Source organism: Notamacropus eugenii, chromosome 1 (genome assembly GCF_028372415.1).
Source record: "Notamacropus eugenii isolate mMacEug1 chromosome 1, mMacEug1.pri_v2, whole genome shotgun sequence".
In the NCBI taxonomy this organism is placed as follows: Eukaryota; Metazoa; Chordata; class Mammalia; order Diprotodontia; family Macropodidae; genus Notamacropus; species Notamacropus eugenii.
Genome location: NC_092872.1, coordinates 409,330,116 through 409,351,163, shown reverse-complemented (window position 1 = coordinate 409,351,163; position 21,048 = coordinate 409,330,116). Strand labels below are relative to the sequence as shown.

At 39.3% G+C, this 21,048-nt stretch overlaps 1 protein-coding gene across 1 annotated transcript in view; it reads left to right on the top strand.

Moving 5' to 3' along the window:
- Positions 1-21,048, top strand: part of ABLIM3 (actin binding LIM protein family member 3) — a 167,797-nt gene that overhangs the window by 81,139 nt on the left and 65,610 nt on the right. The window contains exons 4-6 of the mRNA XM_072631018.1: positions 7,497-7,609; positions 13,383-13,509; positions 14,996-15,089. Of these exons, the coding sequence (XP_072487119.1) occupies positions 7,497-7,609; positions 13,383-13,509; positions 14,996-15,089 (334 nt within the window). The remainder of the gene's footprint in view (positions 1-7,496; positions 7,610-13,382; positions 13,510-14,995; positions 15,090-21,048) is intronic.

Below are 21,048 nucleotides of genomic sequence, written 5' to 3'. Positions count from 1 at the left end.
ACTTCCACACCATGAGGAGGCTTTGGGAGAGGACGTTATTGGATTATTGTTATTTTGGTCTAAGTCTTGGTGAAAAGAAAGTAAATGGAGGCAAGGAAAATGGCTAGCTTCTTTAAGAATTTGAGAAGGGAGAAGAGAAATTAGACAACAGTCTAAAGAGATAGGAAGGTATAGTGAAGGGTTTTTTTAAGAATGTGGGAGACTTTGACATGACCTACTGCTGAAGACAGGAAGTATTGGGAATGAGGGCTCTTGTAGAGGACTTGACCCTGGTGAGGAGAAGGGCTACCTCATTTTCAAAGACTAAAAGAAAGGAAGAAGGGATGATGTCAAGGAATTTTGAGATGAAAAGAAGGGGAGAGGAGACAACTCAGCGCATAGTCTCAATTTTATTTGTAAAATAAGCAGCTAGGTGGTACAGGTGAAACACCCCTGGGCCTGGAGTCAGGAAGACCTCAGGTACTTACTAGCTGGGTAACCTTGGGCAAGTCACCTAACTTCTGTAAGATAATAACACCTATTTCCTATAGGTGGAAGGATCAAATGAAATAATATAAAACACTAAGCCGAGTGCCTGGCACATAGTAGGCACTTAATAAATGCTTGTTTCCTTCATACAAAAGTACAAGGAAGGTGAGGTCATCAGTTAAGAAGGTAGGGCGGGGAGGTTTAGGAAATTTGAGAAGAAAAGATCTGGAACACTCTTTGGGGAGTAGTTTAGAGAAGCAATTAGGGAGAAGTACAAGGATTGCCTTGTTGAAATGAGAGCTGAGTTGAGGAGAGGTAACATTTGAGAGGAGGGGGAGTTGAGAGGTAGACTCACCTTGGTGAGTGGCTTCCTTCAGTTTTGTTCAGTAGTGTGTGAGCAGGAGCAGAACAGGTAGATGGGGAGAGTAATCCAAGGTGAAAGTCTGGCAAGTCGTGAGTGGTTATCGGACAAGGAGGAAGTCATCATTAATAATAATGATAATAACTATAATATGCTAACAATAGCATCTATATAAGTACATTAAGGTCTACAAAGCATTTTATACGTATTAGTTTATCCCCACAACAACCCCAGGAGGTAAGTGCTGTTATTATCCCCATTTTACATATGATCAAACTGAGGCTCAGAGACGTTAAGGGACTTGCCCAGTATCAACAATGGTTGAGACTAGATTTGAACTCAGTTCTTTCTGACTGCAGGTCCAGAGCTCTATCTACCTTGTCACCTGGCTGCCTTATAATTTGACAGTAGATTTTAATATGGAGTGGACACAGGGTCAAGATTCAGAAAGGACAAAGTCATAGCCAAACAGAGATAATGATCTGCAAAAAAGCTGAATGGGGAGAGGGGTCCTTGGAAAATATGCAAATAGTTCAACCCTGGGGCAGCCTCAGTTCCTCCCCTTTGGTGGGACTTCCTTGCAGTCTGCTGGCATGGGCTTTGAGAATGCAGGGTCACTTCCACACCATGAGGAGGCTTTGGGAGAGGATGTTATTGGACGTTATGATTCTCTGTGAGCCCATTAATCATCGTGTCGGTGACTGTTTCTAATTGTCACAATGGGAAAGTCTAATAGGTGAGATGGGATGTGCACAAGGGAAAAGTGAAATAACAGTAAAAGACATAAATCACAGTTCACAGCAGCATTAGGAGAGCTGTCACAGGCCAGGATGTGATTAATTGCAAGCGTGTGGCTCAGAGCATAAGGGATTTGGTTGTCGAGAAGAGGGAGCCATTGCTTTTGGAATGGTAGGCAGCCTGGTAATGTGGAAAGACCATATGGTCTTAGCAGTCCTGGATTTCAAGCCCAGCCGTGCCACTTATAGTCACGTGACCATGAGCAAATCAGTTCATAGCCTTTCTTGGGTCTACATTACTCCATTCATAAAATGGAGGTCATGAACTCTTTTACAAAGCACTTCATGAGCTTGTTATGAAGCTTTAACAGCCCTGAAGTGCATCGTAGGCCTTGAAGTACTACCTAAACATCAGCTGTTATTTTTATTGCTACAAAGGAGGGTAACAATAGAAGGTCTCACAGAAGAGGTGAGTTGGGACTTGAAGACTCATTAGGATTTCCCTGAGGTAGACAGAGGTTGTGACTTGCCCAGGGTCACATGGTTATTATCTGAGGCTGGATTTGAACTCCAGTCCAAGTCCAGTGTTCTATCCATTGTGCCATCTAATCTGGCAAAGGTTGAAGAAGGGGTGGGTTGGGATATGGGATCAGGAAGAAAATAACTCTCATTAAGATAGCACTTTAGTATTTGTAGAACATTAAATTCTCAATAGTCCTGTGAAGTGGTAGACAGGGCAAGGACTGATTATCCCATTTTACAGATGAGAAAATGAAGGCCTTGAGAAGTTGAATCACAAAGGTAGAACTTGTCTGAGGCAGAACTTGAATCTAGAAATCTTGACTCTTATTCTTTTTATTTGGGGGTGGTGGTGAGAAAGCCTTTGGGGTTAAGTAACTTGCCCAGGGTCACACAGCTGACAAGTATGTGAAGTCACATTTGAACTCAGATCCTCCTGATTCCAAGGTCAGTGCTCTATCCTCTGTACCACCTAGCTGCCCTGTCTCTTATTCTTTCCATTATTCTGTTTGGACAGAGTGTAACAAGATACTCTATACTCAGTCAGGTCATGGCCAGTACATCTTCTAATTCAATTCATAGCAAGATAGCCTCACAAGGTTGGGCATCCCCCTAAAAGAGGATCCAGAATATCAAAGGTGCGATTGGCCTTAGAATATCTAATGTCGAATATTTGAGCTGGAAGTAACCTTAGGACAAAAAACAGTATCAGAGCTAGAAGAAAATTAGGACTGCAGTTCACTGCAGCACAAAGGAGCTTAGAGACTGCCTTAAAGATAATCCACCAAAGCAGCTTGATCAAGTGGAAATATCACTGGCCTAGGCATCTGGAAACCTGGCTGTGCACTGCATTTTCTGTGTAACTTAGAAATCTAGAATCTTTAAAAAAAAAAAATTATTATAACAAATCACATAGCAACTAGATGGCACAACGCACAGAGTGCAGGGCCTGAAGTCAGGAAGACCCATCTTCCTGACTTCACATTTGACCTCAGACACTTACTAGATGTGTGACCCTGGGCAAGTCATTTAAACCTGTTTGCCTCAGTTTCCTCATCTGTCAAATGATCTGGAGAAGGAAATGGCAAACTATTCCAGTTACTTTGCCAAGAAAACCCCAAGTGGGGTCACAAAGCTTCCAAGATGACTAAAATGACTGAACAACTCAAAGAGCAACCCATCCATGAATCAATAAATAAGTCCCAAAGAGTTGACTGAGATACATAGGAGTTAAGTAGCATACCCATGACCGCACAGCTAGTGAGGATCAGAAGCACCGTTAGGACCCTTTGTTTCTGGACTTCAGAACCAGCATCTGTGCATCAACTGTGGCCATATAGTCTCAGATATAAACTGAATAGCTACCAGTTATTTGTGAATTAGATCTCGCAACAGGAGGGTAACCATCTACTAACACAAGCATTCAGGTACACAATAGAAACAAAAAAGGAACAAACAAACCAGTCTAAACTTCCTATTTGTAATTTGTTTAGAAAAATTAAAATGTTTATTAATGTTAATAAGAAACAAATCATGCCATTTGTTTCTTTGCTTACTAAACTTTTTTCTTTTGCATATTTTTTTCCAGATTGTGTTGCTGTTATATAATTGTAGTCAGTAAATAAAGTTATTTTGGTCCCGACTTCTACATTCTGCACCACTTGATGTGACTTCCTGTATATAACTGTATTCTTCATAGTTGATGCTTCATAAGACATGGCGATTATTTCATTATCTTCATATATCATTATTTTTCAGCTATTCCTCAATCCTTTGGTATATTGATTGATTCCATTGTTTTGCTATTATGAATGATGTTGCCAGGAATATTTTTGTATGGAGAGGCATTTTTTTCTTGTCAATAGCTTTGGTGAATAATCCTGGGAGAAAGAATCACTAGAGCAAAGTATATGAAGTTTTAAAAATTCTTATTAGATAATGTTACATGTCTTTTTAAAAAATGTACCAACTTAGTTTCACCAATAACAAACTGGTGAGACTTTTTCAGTAGTCCAGTCAACATCAAATTTTACCATTTTAAACTTTTTTGATAATTTAATAGATGCAACATAGCCTTTCATTTCTCAATATTTTTTCAGGTGCTGAGTGATTTGTTTTTTTTTTCTAGAACTACCATATCCTTTAAACATCTGTCACATTAAGGAGTAGCTCTTGTTGTTATAAATTTGTGTCAATTATATTTGATTTTTATCAGTAATGTTTACAGCAAAGATTTTTTTCTCAATCTATTTTTTCTTTATTCTGTTTTGCTTTTTGTTGTGCACAAACTCTCAATTTAGATATAATCAAACATTTATTTTGTCTCCTATAATTTCTTACATTTGTCGAATAGCCAAACATTTCCCGTCTCTCCATAACTGTGATAGACATCTCATTCTATAACCTTACTGTACTTTATTAAAATACTTGTTTTGTGAAACAAAATAATTTTATTTGCAATAATCTTCCTTATATCAATAGTATCAATCCTATCTCAACCTTTAACATGCACTACACTAAAATCAGTTCCTATATCTTATACTATTAACTCAACAATTTTGCAAAAATTGTATTTCCTCACTCATACCCTTGTCTGAAATGGAAAATCACTTTGGAATTTCTCCACTCCACTCACTTTATTGTTGTGGTTGTAACTGAGTCCTTTTCAGTCATTCCTGACTCTTCATGACCCTACTTGGAGTTTTCTTGGCAAAGATACTGGAGTGGTTTGCCATTTCTTTCTCCAGATCATTTTACAGAGGAGGAAACTGAGGCAAATAGGGTTAAGTGACTTGCCCAGGCTCAGCTAATAAGTGTCTGAGACCAGATGTGAGCACAGACCTCCTGACTCTGGACCAGGTCCATTAGCTGCTGTGCCACTTAGCTGCCAGTCTCACTCGCTTTACTTTTTTTTCTTTCAGTCTTTATCTGTAGCACCCCAAATCAGCATCTTCCTTCTTTTCCTCTTCTCCTTTGCCCTCCCACAAATGTGCTTGTATAATTCAGTTGTTAATCAAAGCCATGTTATTGTTCTCATGTTATCGCCAGATGGTTCGACTAGTTCATCACAACTGCAGAGAGCTTGTTGATTTTCCTACTTATCTCTGACTCTGTGCTTTTTTTTTTTTTTTAACATATATATTAAAACCAGCCTTAAGGTTGGCTTGGTCCTCCACAGATTGTTCAAATTTTTGTGAATTCTTAAATGATCATCTTTTGTCTTCAAAAAGAATGCTTGTCTTTTGAATAGAGGCTTTCACTATTTTTGTATGTATAATATTCTAGTTTCTACAATTATTTTTCACGTTATAGAAGAATCTTGCATAATCTAAGCAGATTTTAAAGTTTGTGCTAACTTGCTTCTTGGCTGCTTAGAAATCATCTCCCTGTCATTATAGCTTGATAATGATTTGTTTACCTTGGGTTTCACTCTGACTGATGGTTTGTGATTTTTATTGTCTATTCCTTTTTTCAATATTTCTCCTACTTTTGTTTTGTACAGTTTACCAAAGTGGCAAAATTATTTTCTTTCAAGAAATCAAAAAATTCATTTTTCCCCTTTTTACTCTGTCCTCTTCATGCATCATTTTCATCTGCATAGATTCTAATTTTTTTCTAGTTCTATAATTTTATGGCATGTTTTCTGCTTTTACTGGCATTTCTACCATTCTATTCTCCATTGAAATAATTTTATTTTTTATTGTCCATTCAATAGGGTGCTTACATTTTCACTGATATTTCTAAAGTGTTCCATTTCATCTTCAAATTATCCAGAAATTTCTTATTCATACTCATTTTTCCTTTAGTCCCTTTAGTGGGTGCCTTGAGAAAATCTAGTTTTTCTTCTAGTGTTTATTTTAGCATTATTTGAACTTATTTTTTTCTTCTAGAATATTTTTTTCTGTTTCTTTTAAGCCATTGTATTTTTCATTGTATTAGAATGCCTTTTATTTATCTCTTTCTTTCTAAATCCAACTTTATTTTGAAGTTATTTTTTCTTGATGACACTTCTATTTCTACTTTTGATAGAACTAGTTTCTTTTGTCACATCTTGCTCCTACATATTCTCAAAAGTCTCAATATCTTGAATCTTAGCATATCAGAAATAACGGAGACCTCATACTTAAGCAGGACTTATCTCACACCAGAATACAAGCAGCAAGTGGTTACCCAGTATCAACATGATAACCTCGAGAGACAGGAAGGGAAGTTAAAAGCTTCACTCCATAGAAACTATATTTGCCCTATAGGGCTGGAAAAGATTATCTCTGAAGCCTTTTCTAGCTCTGAAATTCTGTGTTTTAAGGTTCCAGTCTTTCTCTGATCTGAGATTACAGATTTCTGTAACTTAGTCCAATCCTGTCACTTTACAGATAGATAAACTGAGGCATAGAAACACTAAGTTACCCAAGGTCCCACACCTAATGGATAATAGAACTAATTCCAGACTATTCATTAAGCCAAGATTACCACTTCCTCACATCTCTTAGCCAAAATCTCAATATTTCTGTACTTTAATTACTTCCCCAAGCCTTACCCCCTTTCTCAGGATCATTATGAATATGGATATTATAATATTCCTAGTCAACAGGACCCAGAATGTACCTGATAGTGTCTGTGTATGTTCACATCCAAAGAGGCAGTATGGTACAGAGGCAAGAGCAGTAGACTCTGTGACTTGGGAGTGAGAAGATCTGAGTCCAAATTCTAATATACTTAACATCAGTATACATTTATGCAAGTCATTGTCCCTCTCCAAATTTTTCTTGATGAAAGCTGTTTGAGCAGAGAGAGAATATGACCTATCAAGGTTATTATAGAAGAGATTCATGAACAGGGCTGTGTACTGGACTTTGTCACCTCTAAATTCTCTTTCAAATTGTCCATCCTGTGATTGTAAGAGCATCAGCATCGGAAGCAGGACCCCAAGATACCGTCCTCCTCTTCCCCTGATTAGCTTCATAACAAACTATTTCCTAAATCTAGACCTCAATTTCTTCATCTACAAAACGGGGATACTTATGCTTGCTTCACTTTCCTCCCAAGATTTTACAAGATTAAGATGAGATAAAGTAAACTTATTACTTTAGAGCACCATATAAATGTGTTATCATTAGGAAGTGTAGTATAAGAAAAAGCTCTGATTCTGGAGTTCAGAAGTCCTGGGATTGAACCCCAGCTTCGCCATTTATTGTCTGTGTGTCGTAGAGCAGCTCTTTAACTCTCTTCTATAAAGTGGGGGCATTCGACTCCTTGATCTCCAAGGTCCCTTCCAGCTCTGTCTATGATTTATATTACCATAATTATTATTTGTTAGCATTATCATCATAATTATTTTATTTCAGTTCCATGGCAGCCAGACAGAGAACAATTAGAAGCTGTGCTGAATTTCTTATTCTTCCCATTTACAGGAAACCTTTCCCCATCGGTGACAAAGTGACATTCAGTGGCAAAGAATGTGTTTGCCAGACATGCTCGAACTCCATGATCAGTGCCAAGCCCATCAAAGTTCACGGACCAAGCCGTAAGTACAGGCCCAGTTCTGTTCCCTCTCATACTCAGACTCTGCTGTCTCTGGATACTGCCCATTTGTGGCATACTTAACTGCTGTGTGGCCCCACTAGAAAAGGGGTATGTCATCTAAATGTGTTATCAAAGAACCTGCGAGGAAAAAGTTGGAATTTCCTCTGCTCTTCTCAGAATTAGATCATATAGCCAGCTACCTTCCTTTGTAGCTCAGTCAGGACAACGGTAAAATGAAGCTAATTTTCTTGTCACCAGGTAATGGATATAGCTGGGAAAGCCCATTAAAAATCTAAAAATCAGAAGATTTCACTCAATGCACCTTGATGGATGCTTATAGGTAATGTGACTAATTAGAGCATATGAACTATGTGCATGTTCTCCAAACCCCACACCAGGGAAAATAACTACTGATTACTGAACAAATTTAACACCGTGGTACTTTGATGAATCTATTATTAAATTATGTGAGTACTCTGATACTAATCAAAACTCCTCAACTTGTAAAATTCTTACCCATTTTTAACCATTATTCTTAAACAAGATAATAATGATAATAGTAAGTGATTGATCAGTCAATCAGTAAGTATTTATTAAGTACCTACTATGTACCAACTACTAAGTGCTGAGAATACAGTACCTGCTTTCAAGGAACTCACAGTCTAATGAAGGAAACAACATGTAAACAGCTATGTATAAAAAAACTATATACAGAATACATTGGAGAAAATCCACAGAAAGAATGCCATAGAATGAGGGGGATTAGTGGTGTCACCTTTGAAGGAAGTGCTTAATAGTAACCAAAGGGCTCTTCTTCAGTCATGTACTTTTCAGCATTTTTATTAAAACTTATTTTATTCAATATAATTTTATAGATTAGATGACATAATTAACAAATTTGGTAATGATGCAATGTTGAGAGACAGAGAGTGAACTAACATATCACATGAAAGAATCTATATCCAAAAAAGATTTCACCAGACTAGAACAATGACCCAAATTCATATGATAAAATAGAATGGAATAAAGTCCTGTACATGGGTTCAAGACATAAAATGTACAAGTATAGAATGAAGCAAACATGGATAGATAACAGTTCACAGTTCATGTGAAAAAAAGACCTGAGGTTTATAATGAAGAGCAGTCTTAATATGCATAAATGCTGTGACCCAACAACCTGAAACAATGAATATGGTCTTAAGCAGTATTGCCAGAAATACATTATCCAAAATAAGAGAAATAGCCCTACTAACTCTCCCTGGTCAGGCCACATCTGTCCGATTGTATTGGCGCATTTTAGAAAGGACTTTGACAAACAACCCAAGTAGGACAACAGGGATTGTGTTTTGTATGTGAAACAAAGGAAAGAGTTTTGATTTAAGAAGATGTGGATGCTTCTCTATCTCCCTGAGAATTGGGAGACCTTTGTTCTAAACCCGGGTCTGCTGCTGGCTAGCTTGATGGTGGTAGTTACCTGCCCATCATTTTCAGACTCTGGGTCTCAATTTCTAAACTTGTCAGATAAAGGGTTCAGGCTTGATGGTCTCAAAGGTCTCTTCTAGCTCTGTCATTCTGAGATTTTTTACAGAATTATAATTTGCTGGCAATGTAGAATCTCAGAAATAGAGGAAACCTTAGGAGTATCATCTAAGTCAACCCTAGAATCCCCTCTAATGATCAAATCTCCATTGCATTCCAGGGATGAGGAAATTACTCCCCATTCCACTTTCAAATTAAAATTAAGCAGATATTTAGTTAGTACACACTACTTACAAGATACCATACAACAGGTTACAAAGACAAAAATGAAATAGTTCCTGCCTTCAAAGAACTTACACTCTACTAGGGATTACATCATGTAAACTGATAAGGAAACATGATAATTGGAGGAGGAAGGGAGCCGTAAGAACTAAGGAAATCCAAAAAGGATTCCCAGTGGAAATGGCACCTAAGCTTATCCTTAAAGCCATGGATTCAACGATGAGGGGGGAGTCTGTTCAGGGTGTGTGCAGATATACAGAGGTGGAAATGAAACATTAAGTTCAGTAAATGAGTAAGTTGTCCAATTTTACTGGATCATGGAATTCGTGGAGAGTAGTATGAAATAAAACTGGAAAGGTAGATACATTTGTATTTTTCCCAGAGGCAATGAGGAACCACTGACATATGGTAAGAATTATACCTTAAGGAAAAATTATTTCAAAAGCTGTATATCATATAGATCAGAGAGAGGAGGAAATGGGAGCAGAGAAATAAATTAGGAGACTATTGTAGTAATCCTAATGGGAGGTGATGAGAATCGGAATTAGGATGGTGTCATTGTCAGTGGAGGGAAGGGGATGGATGTGAGAGATGTTGAAGAGGCAGAAGCCACATGATCTGGCAACTATTTGGATATAGGAGATGGAGAGGGAATTATCAAAGATCACTGAGAGTTTGAAACTGGAACCATCCTTCCATTGAAGGCAACACCATCCTTCCAGTCCCTCAGGCTCACAATCTAAGTGTCATCCTTGGCTCTTCATTATCTCCCACACCCTGTGTCCACTCTGTCACCAAAGCCTGTTGATTTCACCTTTGCAACATCTCTCAAATATGTCTCCTTCTCTCCTCTGACACTAACCACTCTGGTGCAGGCCCTCATCACTTCACACCTGAACACCTGAAAGATATTAGCACATTGATAGGTCTGCCTTCTTCGTGTCTCTCCCTTCTTTGATCCACCTTCCATTCAATCACCAAACTGATTTTCCTAGAGTACACATCGAACCATATTACCTTGCCCCGTTACTCAATAAACTAAATCCCTTCATAAACTAACCCCCTTCTACTTTTCCAGTTTTGTTATTTACTCCTTGCCATGTACTCTTCGATTCAGTGACACTGACCTCCAAGCTATTCCACAAACAAGATACTCCATTTCTCTATTCCAGCAGTTTTTCTGGCTGTCCCTCAGGCCTGGAATTCTCTCCCTCTTCATCTCCTCCTACTGGCTTCTCTGGCTTCCTTTAAGTCTCAGCTAAAATCCCACCTTCTGCAGGAAGCCTTGCCTAACCCTTCTTAATTCTAGTGCCTTCCCTCTTAATTATTTCCTGTTTATCCTGGTCATACATACTTGTTTGCTGGTTGTCTCTCCCTCCATTAGATAGTGAACTCCTTGAAGGCAGGGATTGTCTTTTGCCTCTCTTTGTATCTCCAGCACTTGGTTAAGTACTTGGCACATAGCCAACCCTGAATCAGTGTTTATTGAATGAATATCTCATTCATACTCCCAACAGAAAAAGTGGCAAGGTCCTTGAGGGCTAGAGGCAGCTAGGTGGTGCAGTGGACAGAGTGCCAGCCCTGGAATCAAGAGGACCCTGAGTTCAAATCCGGCCTAAGACACTTACTAGCTGTGTAACCTTGTGCAAGTCACTTAACTCTGTTTCTCTCAGTTTTCTTGTCTGTAAAATGAGTTGGAGAAAAAAATGGTAAACCTCTTCAGTATCTCTAACAAAAACAACCCCAAATAGGGTCACAGAGAGTTGGACATGACTGAAACAACTCAACAACATACTTCAAGAGTGAAAGCTGTCTTTCGCTTTTGTTTGTATCCTTGTCACTTGGTATGATGCCTTGTCCGCATGGTAGACACTTAATAAGTGCTTGTTGACTAACTGATTGACACACTAGTACCCTCAACAGAAAGAAGTTATTTAGGAAAGATAGGTTCAAGGGAGTTTCATTTTGAACAGGCTGAGATTAAGATGCCGAAGGGACATCCAAGCAGAAATGACCATTAGACAGTTGGGGGAGATACAAGGTTGGCATTGAGAAGATAAAGACTATATAGATTTGGGAGCCATCTGCTTTGGTAATGGGATTTCTGTATTGTTATGCCCAGCCTTTGGAAGTGCAGGTGCCCGTGAGTGGCTGTGTGTCTAGTCTGACTGCTTCCTTTTGTCTGGCCTTCTGCTGAACCTATCTTCATCCCGCTAGGTCATATTCTTTAAAACTTCAAGGCTTCATAATTTCATCTGGAAACATTCTCTTTTCTGATATAGATCCCAATCTTTTCATTTATTCATTTACTCATTCATTCATTCAACAAGCATTTATTAAATCAGGCACTGTACTAGGTACTAAGGACATGAGCACAAAAACAAAACAGTCCCTACAGTCAATAAGCTTAGATTCTGATGAAGGTAGGGAACAGCACATTCATGGATTATATATTCATGGATTATATGGAGAATCTGGGCAAAGTAATATGTTGGGTGGGTGCTAACAAATGAGGAGTTCAAAATGGCCATGTGTAGAAAGTGGCACAGGAGCTGAACTTTGAAGGAAGCTAGGAATTCTGAAAGGTGGAGATGAGGAGAGAATGTAGACATGGGGGACAGCCCATGCAAGGGCATGAAGATGGGAGATAGAAAAATAGAACGGCTAGTATCATAGGGGAAACCAATAGAATAAGAGCTCAAATTTCTCCAGCACTTAGAATCATAGATGGCTAAGTTGGAAATGACCTTAGAGAACTTCTGGTCCGTTTCTCTTCTTTTACAGATAATAAAACTAAGGCTGTGAAAGAAATTACTTTTTCAGAGTCACACAGAAATAATGAGTGACAGCCAGTGCTTGAGCTCATGGCTCCAGACTCCAAAGGAAATGCTCTTTCATCTATGCCAGACTTTATAGTTATGAAATGCTTCTTGCAAATTACCCTTTGAGGCAAGGAGTACAACTGTACTAACTTTAACTTTATAGATGAGTTAACTGGGGCCCAGAGGAGCCACTTAACTTCCCCAAGGCCACCCAGATAATAAGCATCAGAGCCAGAACCTGAATCAGGTCATGTGATTCTAAAATCAGGGGTCTTTCCCTTACACAACTGACTCTGGGTTATATCCTGATCATCTTCATACCTGTGAGTTCCATAGTTTTGAAAAATAATAATTAATAATAATCACATGGTACTTTAAGGTTTGCAAAGCACTTAACGACATTATCTCTTTTTATTTTCACAACAACTCTGAGAGGCAGGTGCTATTATTATCCTCAAATTTAAGATAAGGAAACTGAGGCCAACAGAAGTTAAGTGATTTGCCTAACAGCAAAATAAATGTCTGAGGCCATATTTGAATGCAGGTCCCCCGACTCTAAAACCAGCACTATATTCCCTGCACTACGTAGCTGCCAAAACTAGGAGAGAGGTGGTATACTGGAGAGAGTCTTGATCTAAGTCAGAGGACCTAGAATTAGATTTGATCTTTGTCACCTCCTACTACCTTTCTGAGCTTGGGTAAATTCTGTGATTTTGACATGTGCTTAAATATATGCTAAATTGAAACTCAGGGCTTCTGACTCCTAATCGAGGAATTTTTCTGCTATCAGAGGCAGTCAGATGGCACAGTGGATAGACTACTGAGCCTGGAATCAAGAAAACCAAATTCAAAATTGGCTTCAGACAGACACTTAGTATCTGTGCAACCTTGGGCAAGTCATTTAATCTCTATTTGCCTTAGTTTCCTCAACTGTAAAATGGGAATAATAATACTTACTTCATATGACTGTTGCAAGGATTAAAGAAAATAATATTTATAAAGTACTTAGCCTGGTGCCTGACACATAGTAGGTGCTATGTACTCTTTCTCCTTCCCCCCCATAATGAGTTGAACACTAAGAGGCATGTGACATGAAATGTTCTTATTACAAATGCAACAGGAATCTGATGGGGAATAAAGGGGGCAGGGACCCTGAATGTTTCTTTCAGTGGTGTCTCCTTATCTTTCCAGACTGTGCGGGCTGCAAGGAGGAGATCAAACATGGCCAGTCTCTCTTGGCCCTGGAGAAGCAATGGCATGTCAGCTGCTTCAAATGCCAAACCTGCGGGGCTGTCCTCACTGGGGAGTATATTAGCAAGTGGGTGTCTGACTCCCCCACTCCAAGTGACTTGCCTATCCCAAGGGGACCCCAAAGTCGATGAGTCTTTCCAGAGCAAGACTGATCTGGGTGGATAGACAGATGCTAAGGATTAGCAGTGAAGCAGGTAGCACTCCCTGAAGCCCTGAGTTGGAGTCTTAGCTATGTCACTAACTTGCTGTGAACTTTCACTCTTTGAACCTCAGTTTCCTCCTCTATACAGTGAGGGCATCAAAATAAATGGTCCCTAAAGACCTTCCAGCTCTAACAGTTTATGTTATAAGATAGCTCCTAGCTCGGATATTCTATACTCTAAAATCTCTGCTGGTTCAGACAGGTTGCATTATCAAGTCTCTCCTAGTTCTGACTTTCTATGGACTAGGTTCTAAGGTGCTTGGCAGCTGAGGGAGAATCCAGCCCAGGTGCCTGGTCCAGTCCAATGCTCAGACCAAGCTCCAGGCTTCTGAGGTGCTCAGTCACTACTAGGCATCTGACAGAGTTGCATTGAACTGCTCTTTTTAGCTCCTCTGAACCCACAGGTGGATTCAGTGACAGGAATGACAAATCCATGGAGCATTAGACCTGAAAGGATTATCTGAGATCACCTAGTATAACTCATTTTATGAAGGAGGAAACCAAGGCTCAGAAAAGGGAAAATGGCTTGTCCAGAGTCTCAGAGAAAGTTGATGGCAGAGTTGGGTCCCCAGTCCAGGGCTCCTGATTCCCTGCTTCCTACTCCTTTTCATTATCTTAGTCTCCCTATTAAACCATCCTTATATACTATAATATTAGCCAGAACCATATTAAAAAAGAATTTAACAACAGTGCCCATTTTGAAATAACTTTTTAAAGTCTAGAATCCTATTAAGTTAAATCCTGTTCTTGGCTGCTGGTGTAAACTTACTTCCAAATAAGAAACTGTGCCAATTATGAAAATCAAGAAATTGGTATTAGACATGGAATTGTAGCACAGGGAAACTATTCTCTCCCCACTGGATCTCCCTGGATGGTCGCTGGCCAGTGCCTCTGCCTTTCTCTCCTCTAGTCCATGTTATTTAACATGCCTCTAGGCATGTCTAGGGAGACCACCAACCCTGCTGAAATCTTACCTTGACCTCTGTTTAGGCAGTTTGAAAAATTAGGACAAAGTCTAGAAATTGAAGAATACTTGGGGGCAGGGTGAGGTAATAAAGGACTAAAGAATGAGAAAGAATTTGGAAATTTTTAGGAGAAAAGGAGTATTTCTGTCCTCTTTCAGCCCCTATTTCTGGCACCTTCAACTAGCTGCTTCTCCTTAAAGGATATTTAAAGATTTCCTGATTAACTGAGAATCTAATAAGCAATGAGAACCCTGTGAAGGGATGGGTGGACATCTGTAGAGAGAAGGACTGAAATTGAAAGGAAGACTAAACCTAATACTCTAAATATGTTGTTTTCTTTTGATTTTTCCTCTCATCCTCTCTTCTCACATGCATTCCTCCAACAGGGATGGAGTCCCCTACTGTGAGACTGATTACCATTCCCAGTTTGGCATTAAGTGCGAGACGTGTGACCGGTATATCAGTGGCAGGGTCTTAGAGGTAAGTTGCATCAGGGGCCCAGAGGAACAGGAAACAATTCCCTTTGTATACTTGCTCTATTCCTGCTGAAGTGGAATGAACCCCAAAGGCTGGGGATCAGTGCTCCTAGACCCCAATTACTGTTAATTACATTGTCCAGAATAAAAGAAGGAGTTCATCTGAGAATGGATTGCCTCCCATTAGGAGGCCTATATGGGCAGTCCCTGCACTGGGTAGGAGATTGAACTAGATTGCTTTGGATGATACTTATACTCATAGAATCTCAGAACTAGAAGGAATTAAAGATTATCTAATCCTACTCCTCACTTGTTCAGAGATCATTTCTATATCAGGGATATCTAATTTTTGTACATCAGTCCACTGAGCAGTCACAGAGTTATTGCAAGGGATCCATAAAATCATTTGTGTACCAAGCTTCATCTTGGTATCAAAGATTTTACAACTACTGTCCTGTGGCAAGTTCAGGACAATTTTTGTTGTTTCATAGGGGTTCTTATCCTTACCACAGTGCCGACACATAGAGATTAATAAATGCTTATTGTCTTGTTACTTTATTCTTGAAAATTTCTGGAAAACAGTACCCAACAGATTCCCCTAGAAGTGGTCAGCCATAGAATTCCAGACTCCTAGAGCTAGCAGCTAATCTTACCTGTATCTAAGCAGAAATGCCCTTTTCCCTCTGATCAGCCTATGCTTGAATACCTTGAGTGATAGGGGAACTTACTATCCACTGGGGTGGTCCTTTCTACTTCAGTGTAGCTCCAAGCATTAGTAAGTTCTGTCTTAGAATCAGGATATATGTCATTGCTACTTTCACCTGTTGGTCTTAGTTCTGCCCTCTAGGGCAAAGAAAAACAAATCATATCCCTCTTCCATATGACAGCCTTGTAAATGTTTGAAGACCAAGATCATGTATTTTCTTTTCCAGAGTGACCAGTCTCATTTCTATAAATAGTTCTTCACATGGCATGATTCCTTTCCCATGCTGGAAAGGTTATCCCCTTTTGGATGTACTGAATTTTAATTAATTAGTCAATCAATCAGCACTCATTAAGTGCTACATGCTAGTGATGATGCTAACCACTGGAGATAAAAAGATAGAAATGAAACCGTCTCTGCCCTCAAAGAACCCACATTCTGTGTTTGCTAATGTCCTTCATAAAATGTAACACCAATTCTAAAAGTCCAGCCTTTCCTTGCATTTAGTGACAAGGATCTCACTCTACTTCTCAGGAAAGTCCACCCTATAGTTATTTCTAATAAATAAGGGAGGTGGTAACCCCACTGTTCTTTGCCATGGTCAACTGGTGGAATATATACCTAGCTCTGGGTGCCATATTTTAGGTAGGTCAGTGATAAACTGGGGAGTATGATGCAGTGGATAGAGAGTTAGGTGTAGAGTCAGAAAGTCCCAAGTTCAAATATGACTTCGGACTCTTACCAGTTGTATGACCCTGGACAAGTCTTTGCCTCAGTTTCCAAATCTGTAAAATGATCTGGAGAAGGAAATAGCAAACCACTCCAATATCTTTGCCAAGAAAACTCCAAATGGGGTCATGAAGAGTCAGAAATGACTAACATGACTGAACAACAACAACATCCAGAGGAAAACCCTCAAAACTATATTATATGAGAATGGATGAATGGAATATGGGAAGTGAGGCCTGGAAGAGATGTGACTTAGGGGGAAGACATGAGAGATACCCACCTGGATACTAGGAGAATTATGTGGAAAAGGGATTAACTTGTTCTGCCTGGCTTCTGAGGGCAAAACTAGGAGTAATGGATAGAAGCTGCATTGGGGCAGATTTAGACAACACAGGGCTAGAACCACAGGGCTATTTGATAGTGGAATGGGCTGTGTTGGGACCTAGAGAGCTGCACGTATCTTTAGGTCTTCACTTAGATGCTAGATTCCTACTTGTTTGCAAGGATAACTGATACAGGGAATAGCTTTGATTATAAGATCATAGGTCCATAGATTTAAAATTGGAAGGACCTTCAAAATGATCTAATGACTAGATTCTAATCCAACCCCTTGATTTTACAGATAAAGTCACTGGAAGCTCAGAGGTTATTTGACTTGTCTAAGGTCACCACAGTAACAAATGGAGCTTGAATTAACTAAGATTTGGGGATGACTGCTGAGGGCCTTCCAACTCTGAAATTCCAATCAGGACTTTCTTGGAGAAGGTAGCATCTATCACAGGATCCTTGGAGATCAGATACTCCAGCCCCCTTGTTTTGCATCAGAAAAGATGATGACTCAGAGACATGAAGATACATGTCTAAGGTTGCATAACTAGTGAGCAGCAGAATTGGGACCCAGGTCCTTTGATTCCAAATATGGTCCTCTTTCCACTTGATTCTTAAAATTTTCCTCCCTCTCCTGTCATAGCCATCCCACTCCACATGCACACACACATGCACGCACGCACACACACACACACACACACACACACACCCTGCCCACCTCTAGCTTCTACCAGCTATCTTGATGCCTAAGGGTAGATTCAAGGGAAGGTTGATGTCCCTTCTCCCAGATCGAAGTGCAGTAGGACCTGAGAATTAAAGGTAAAATATGACTTCCTTTTTTTAGGCAGTGATATAATGTACTTATTTCAAAATGGGCTTCTCTAGGCACTTGACCCTTACCCATTCCCTTGCTGGTCCATCACCATGGCAACGACTCCACTGCATCTGCTTTTTAGGTTTCTCTGCAGCAGCAGCAGCTATAGCTAGCTGCTGTCTGCAGCATTCAGTTTGCCATACCTTTTGGAAGGCCTAGCTTTCTAGACTTTCACACATCCTTCCTTGTAGTCAGGAAGAAGTGAGTTTGAATTCACCCTGAGACACTCTTTACTAGTGGTGGAACCCCAGACTCCAACTACTTTTAGCCTCAGTTTCCTAATCTGTAAAAAGGGGAAAATAACACACCTCAAAAAGTCATTGTGAGGATCAAACAAGATGGTTTCTATAAAGTGCCTTGCAAACATTACAGTGGCATATATTAGCTATTATTATTATTTATGTATTATTACTATGACAGTAATTACTATGTAATTTTTGCTAATTTTAATCATTAAAATGACTACAGTAGCTGATAACTTTAATGCAATTGAAAGCGCACTCTCCTAGAAATCATGAGTGCCAGGTTCAAGTCCTGCCAGTTACACACTATGTGACACTGGACAATTGTGTTCTTCTGGTCGTCAGTTTCCTCTTCTATAGAATAAGAAAGTAAGAAGAGATGACTTCCTAGGCCTCTAAGATCTCTAAGCTTCAATTTCCTCCCCTTTTAAAATGAAGGGTGATTTAGTGATCCCTAAGCTCCCCCCTTCCAGGTCAGGAATTCTAAATCATAGATCTCTAAGGCTCTTCATTCTCCAGTCCCACCATCCTAGGCTGTACAACATTCATTGCCTTTTTTTGCACTAGGAAGATCTTCCTGTTCCCATACAAAACAGATTCATTCCTTCCCGTGCTCCTTTATTCATATTACTCTCCCAAATCCTGTGAGTAACAGCTATAGTACCCTTTCTTCAGCGTTAGCCTTCTCAGTCATCTCCCTTTATTTTCTTATTGGTTGTCCTTCCTCAAGCCTCTCCATGCTCCAATCCTTCCTCCATTCAGCAGCTAAAGTCATTTTCCTAAAGTGCCAGTCTGGCCATGTCATACACACCCCCATTTTTAAAACTCCAGTGGCTCCCTGTTACTTCCAGGCCCAGATATTAAGTCTCTATTTGGCATATAACACTCTTCACAACCTGGCCCCTTCTCACCTTTCCAGTCATCTTTTACCTTACTCCTCTCTACTCTCTGTGAGCCAACTCCTTGGTCTTCTTGCGGTGCCCTGCAACACCTCACTCCAACTTCTGTCTCTGTGCTCTTGAACTAGCTGTGACTACGTGCCTGGCATATTCTCCCTCCTTGCTTGTACCCCTTAGAATCCTTGGCTTCCTTTAGGAATCAGCTCAAATTCCACCTTCCACAGGAGGCCTTTTCCTTTCTGCTCAGCTGCTAGAGGCTTCTCTTCTAAAATTACCTTCCTGTATGTATCTTGTATGTACCTATTTATTTATAAATTATCTCTCTCATTAGAAAGTAAGATCCGTGACCACAGGGTTTGTTTTTACCTTTCTTTGTGCCCCCAGCACTTAGTACAATTACTTATTTAGTGAGCGCTTAATAAATGTTTGTTGCTGACTGAATGGCCAGCACTTACGTTGGTACCACAAAATGGGAAGCAACCAACTTGATGTACTATGGAAAGATTAATGTACTAGAGTCCAGTGGACTGAATGAGTCCTGGCTTAACCACTTGAATGACCTTCAACAAGTCACTTTCATCTCTGAATCTCAGTTTCATCATTTATAAAATGGGAAATTTCTCACTTGTACTATCTCTTAAGGGTTTAAGGATAGCACTATGTGAATTTGAACTATTTTCAGTAATATAGCAAGCACTTTGTAAACATAAAAAGCTATGTAAATGTGAGTTATTACAATTTAGCTGGGGAAATAACTAGTACACATTAAAGGGAAAATAATAAATCAAAATGTACATGCATTTTTAATGTCAGCATCAATAATTAATTATAATAATGATAACAATGGAGAAAAAGCTTGTCTTAGTGGTTAGAGAGCCTACTTCAGCGTGAGAATGACCTGGGTTTAAGCCCTCCCCCCAATGCATACTGGCTCTGGGCCTCTTAGGAAAATTACTTAATTTCTTAGTGACCCAAACTATTCTCTTTTTTCTCTAAAACTGTAATTCTTTTTTAATTCTTTAAGAGTAGAAATTGTAGAATAGCTGCTACCCTTCATTGATAAATGGAATTTCCTTACCATGGAACTTTTTATAGTGATAGAATCTCAGGCTCAGACAAAATAATAGTAATAATGACGTTGTATAACAGTAGTCTTGGGCTGGTATGTAATATCCAGGAAAAGGAGAGTGATAATCCTAGCATCTTTTGACCTTGTCAGATCAGAAATTCTGGACAGTGCCTTTTGCATTTGAGGAAGACCGTTGATGAGTTGGAACATGTCAAGAAGATAGCATGAAGGGTCTTTGAAGGGACAAGAACACAACATAAATGAATCTAATTAGACATATATCTATTTTTATTTTATATATAAATAAATAGATATTGTATAGACATAAATATCTGTCCAGATTTATAGTTATCTATATCTACATTATCTATATCCATGTCTCTTATCTCTGTTCCTACTTCTATCTTTGTCTCTGTCTATATCCACATGTCTGTTGATATACATACATGTCTATGTTTATGTCTATCCGCCTCTACCTCTAATTCTATCATCTGTACCTCTATCTTTATCTCGATCTTTACTTCTACCTCTACCACTGTTTCTGTCATCTTTATCTCTGTTACTATCTCTGTCTATATGAAACAACTTCCTAACTTTCAAGTCCATCCAACAAATTAATGGAACTGCCACTAATGTCTCTCCTAACTCTGAGATTCTGTTTTTCCAATTAGGGAATCAAAAGAAATGCACACATATGCACAGAATAAAGGAACACTTTTCCCAATTAATTTATCAAGTCTGTATTCATTTGGCACAAAGGTAGGTGCCCAGTACAGGAGTGGAGAGTCAATAAAGTAATGTCACCCATGACAAGATGTCCATTTGATGTGAGTCATGAGCTAATTTTTGAGGGAGGTGATCACAGGGTCAGAAAATTAGAGATTAGAACTGGAAAGGACTTTAGAGTCTATCTAGTCAAATTCCCTTATATTACAGTTAACTGAGTCCCAGAGAAGTTGATTGACTAATCCAGTATCACCCAGGTAGTAAGTGGTATAGACAAGATTTGAATTTGAATTTGATTCCACATACAGCATCCAACACAGCTCCCTTATACTGCCTCTAACAGATGTGTCCTGGCAGTGAAGAGAGGGCCTTCTAAGAGTACAGTGTAGCTCAG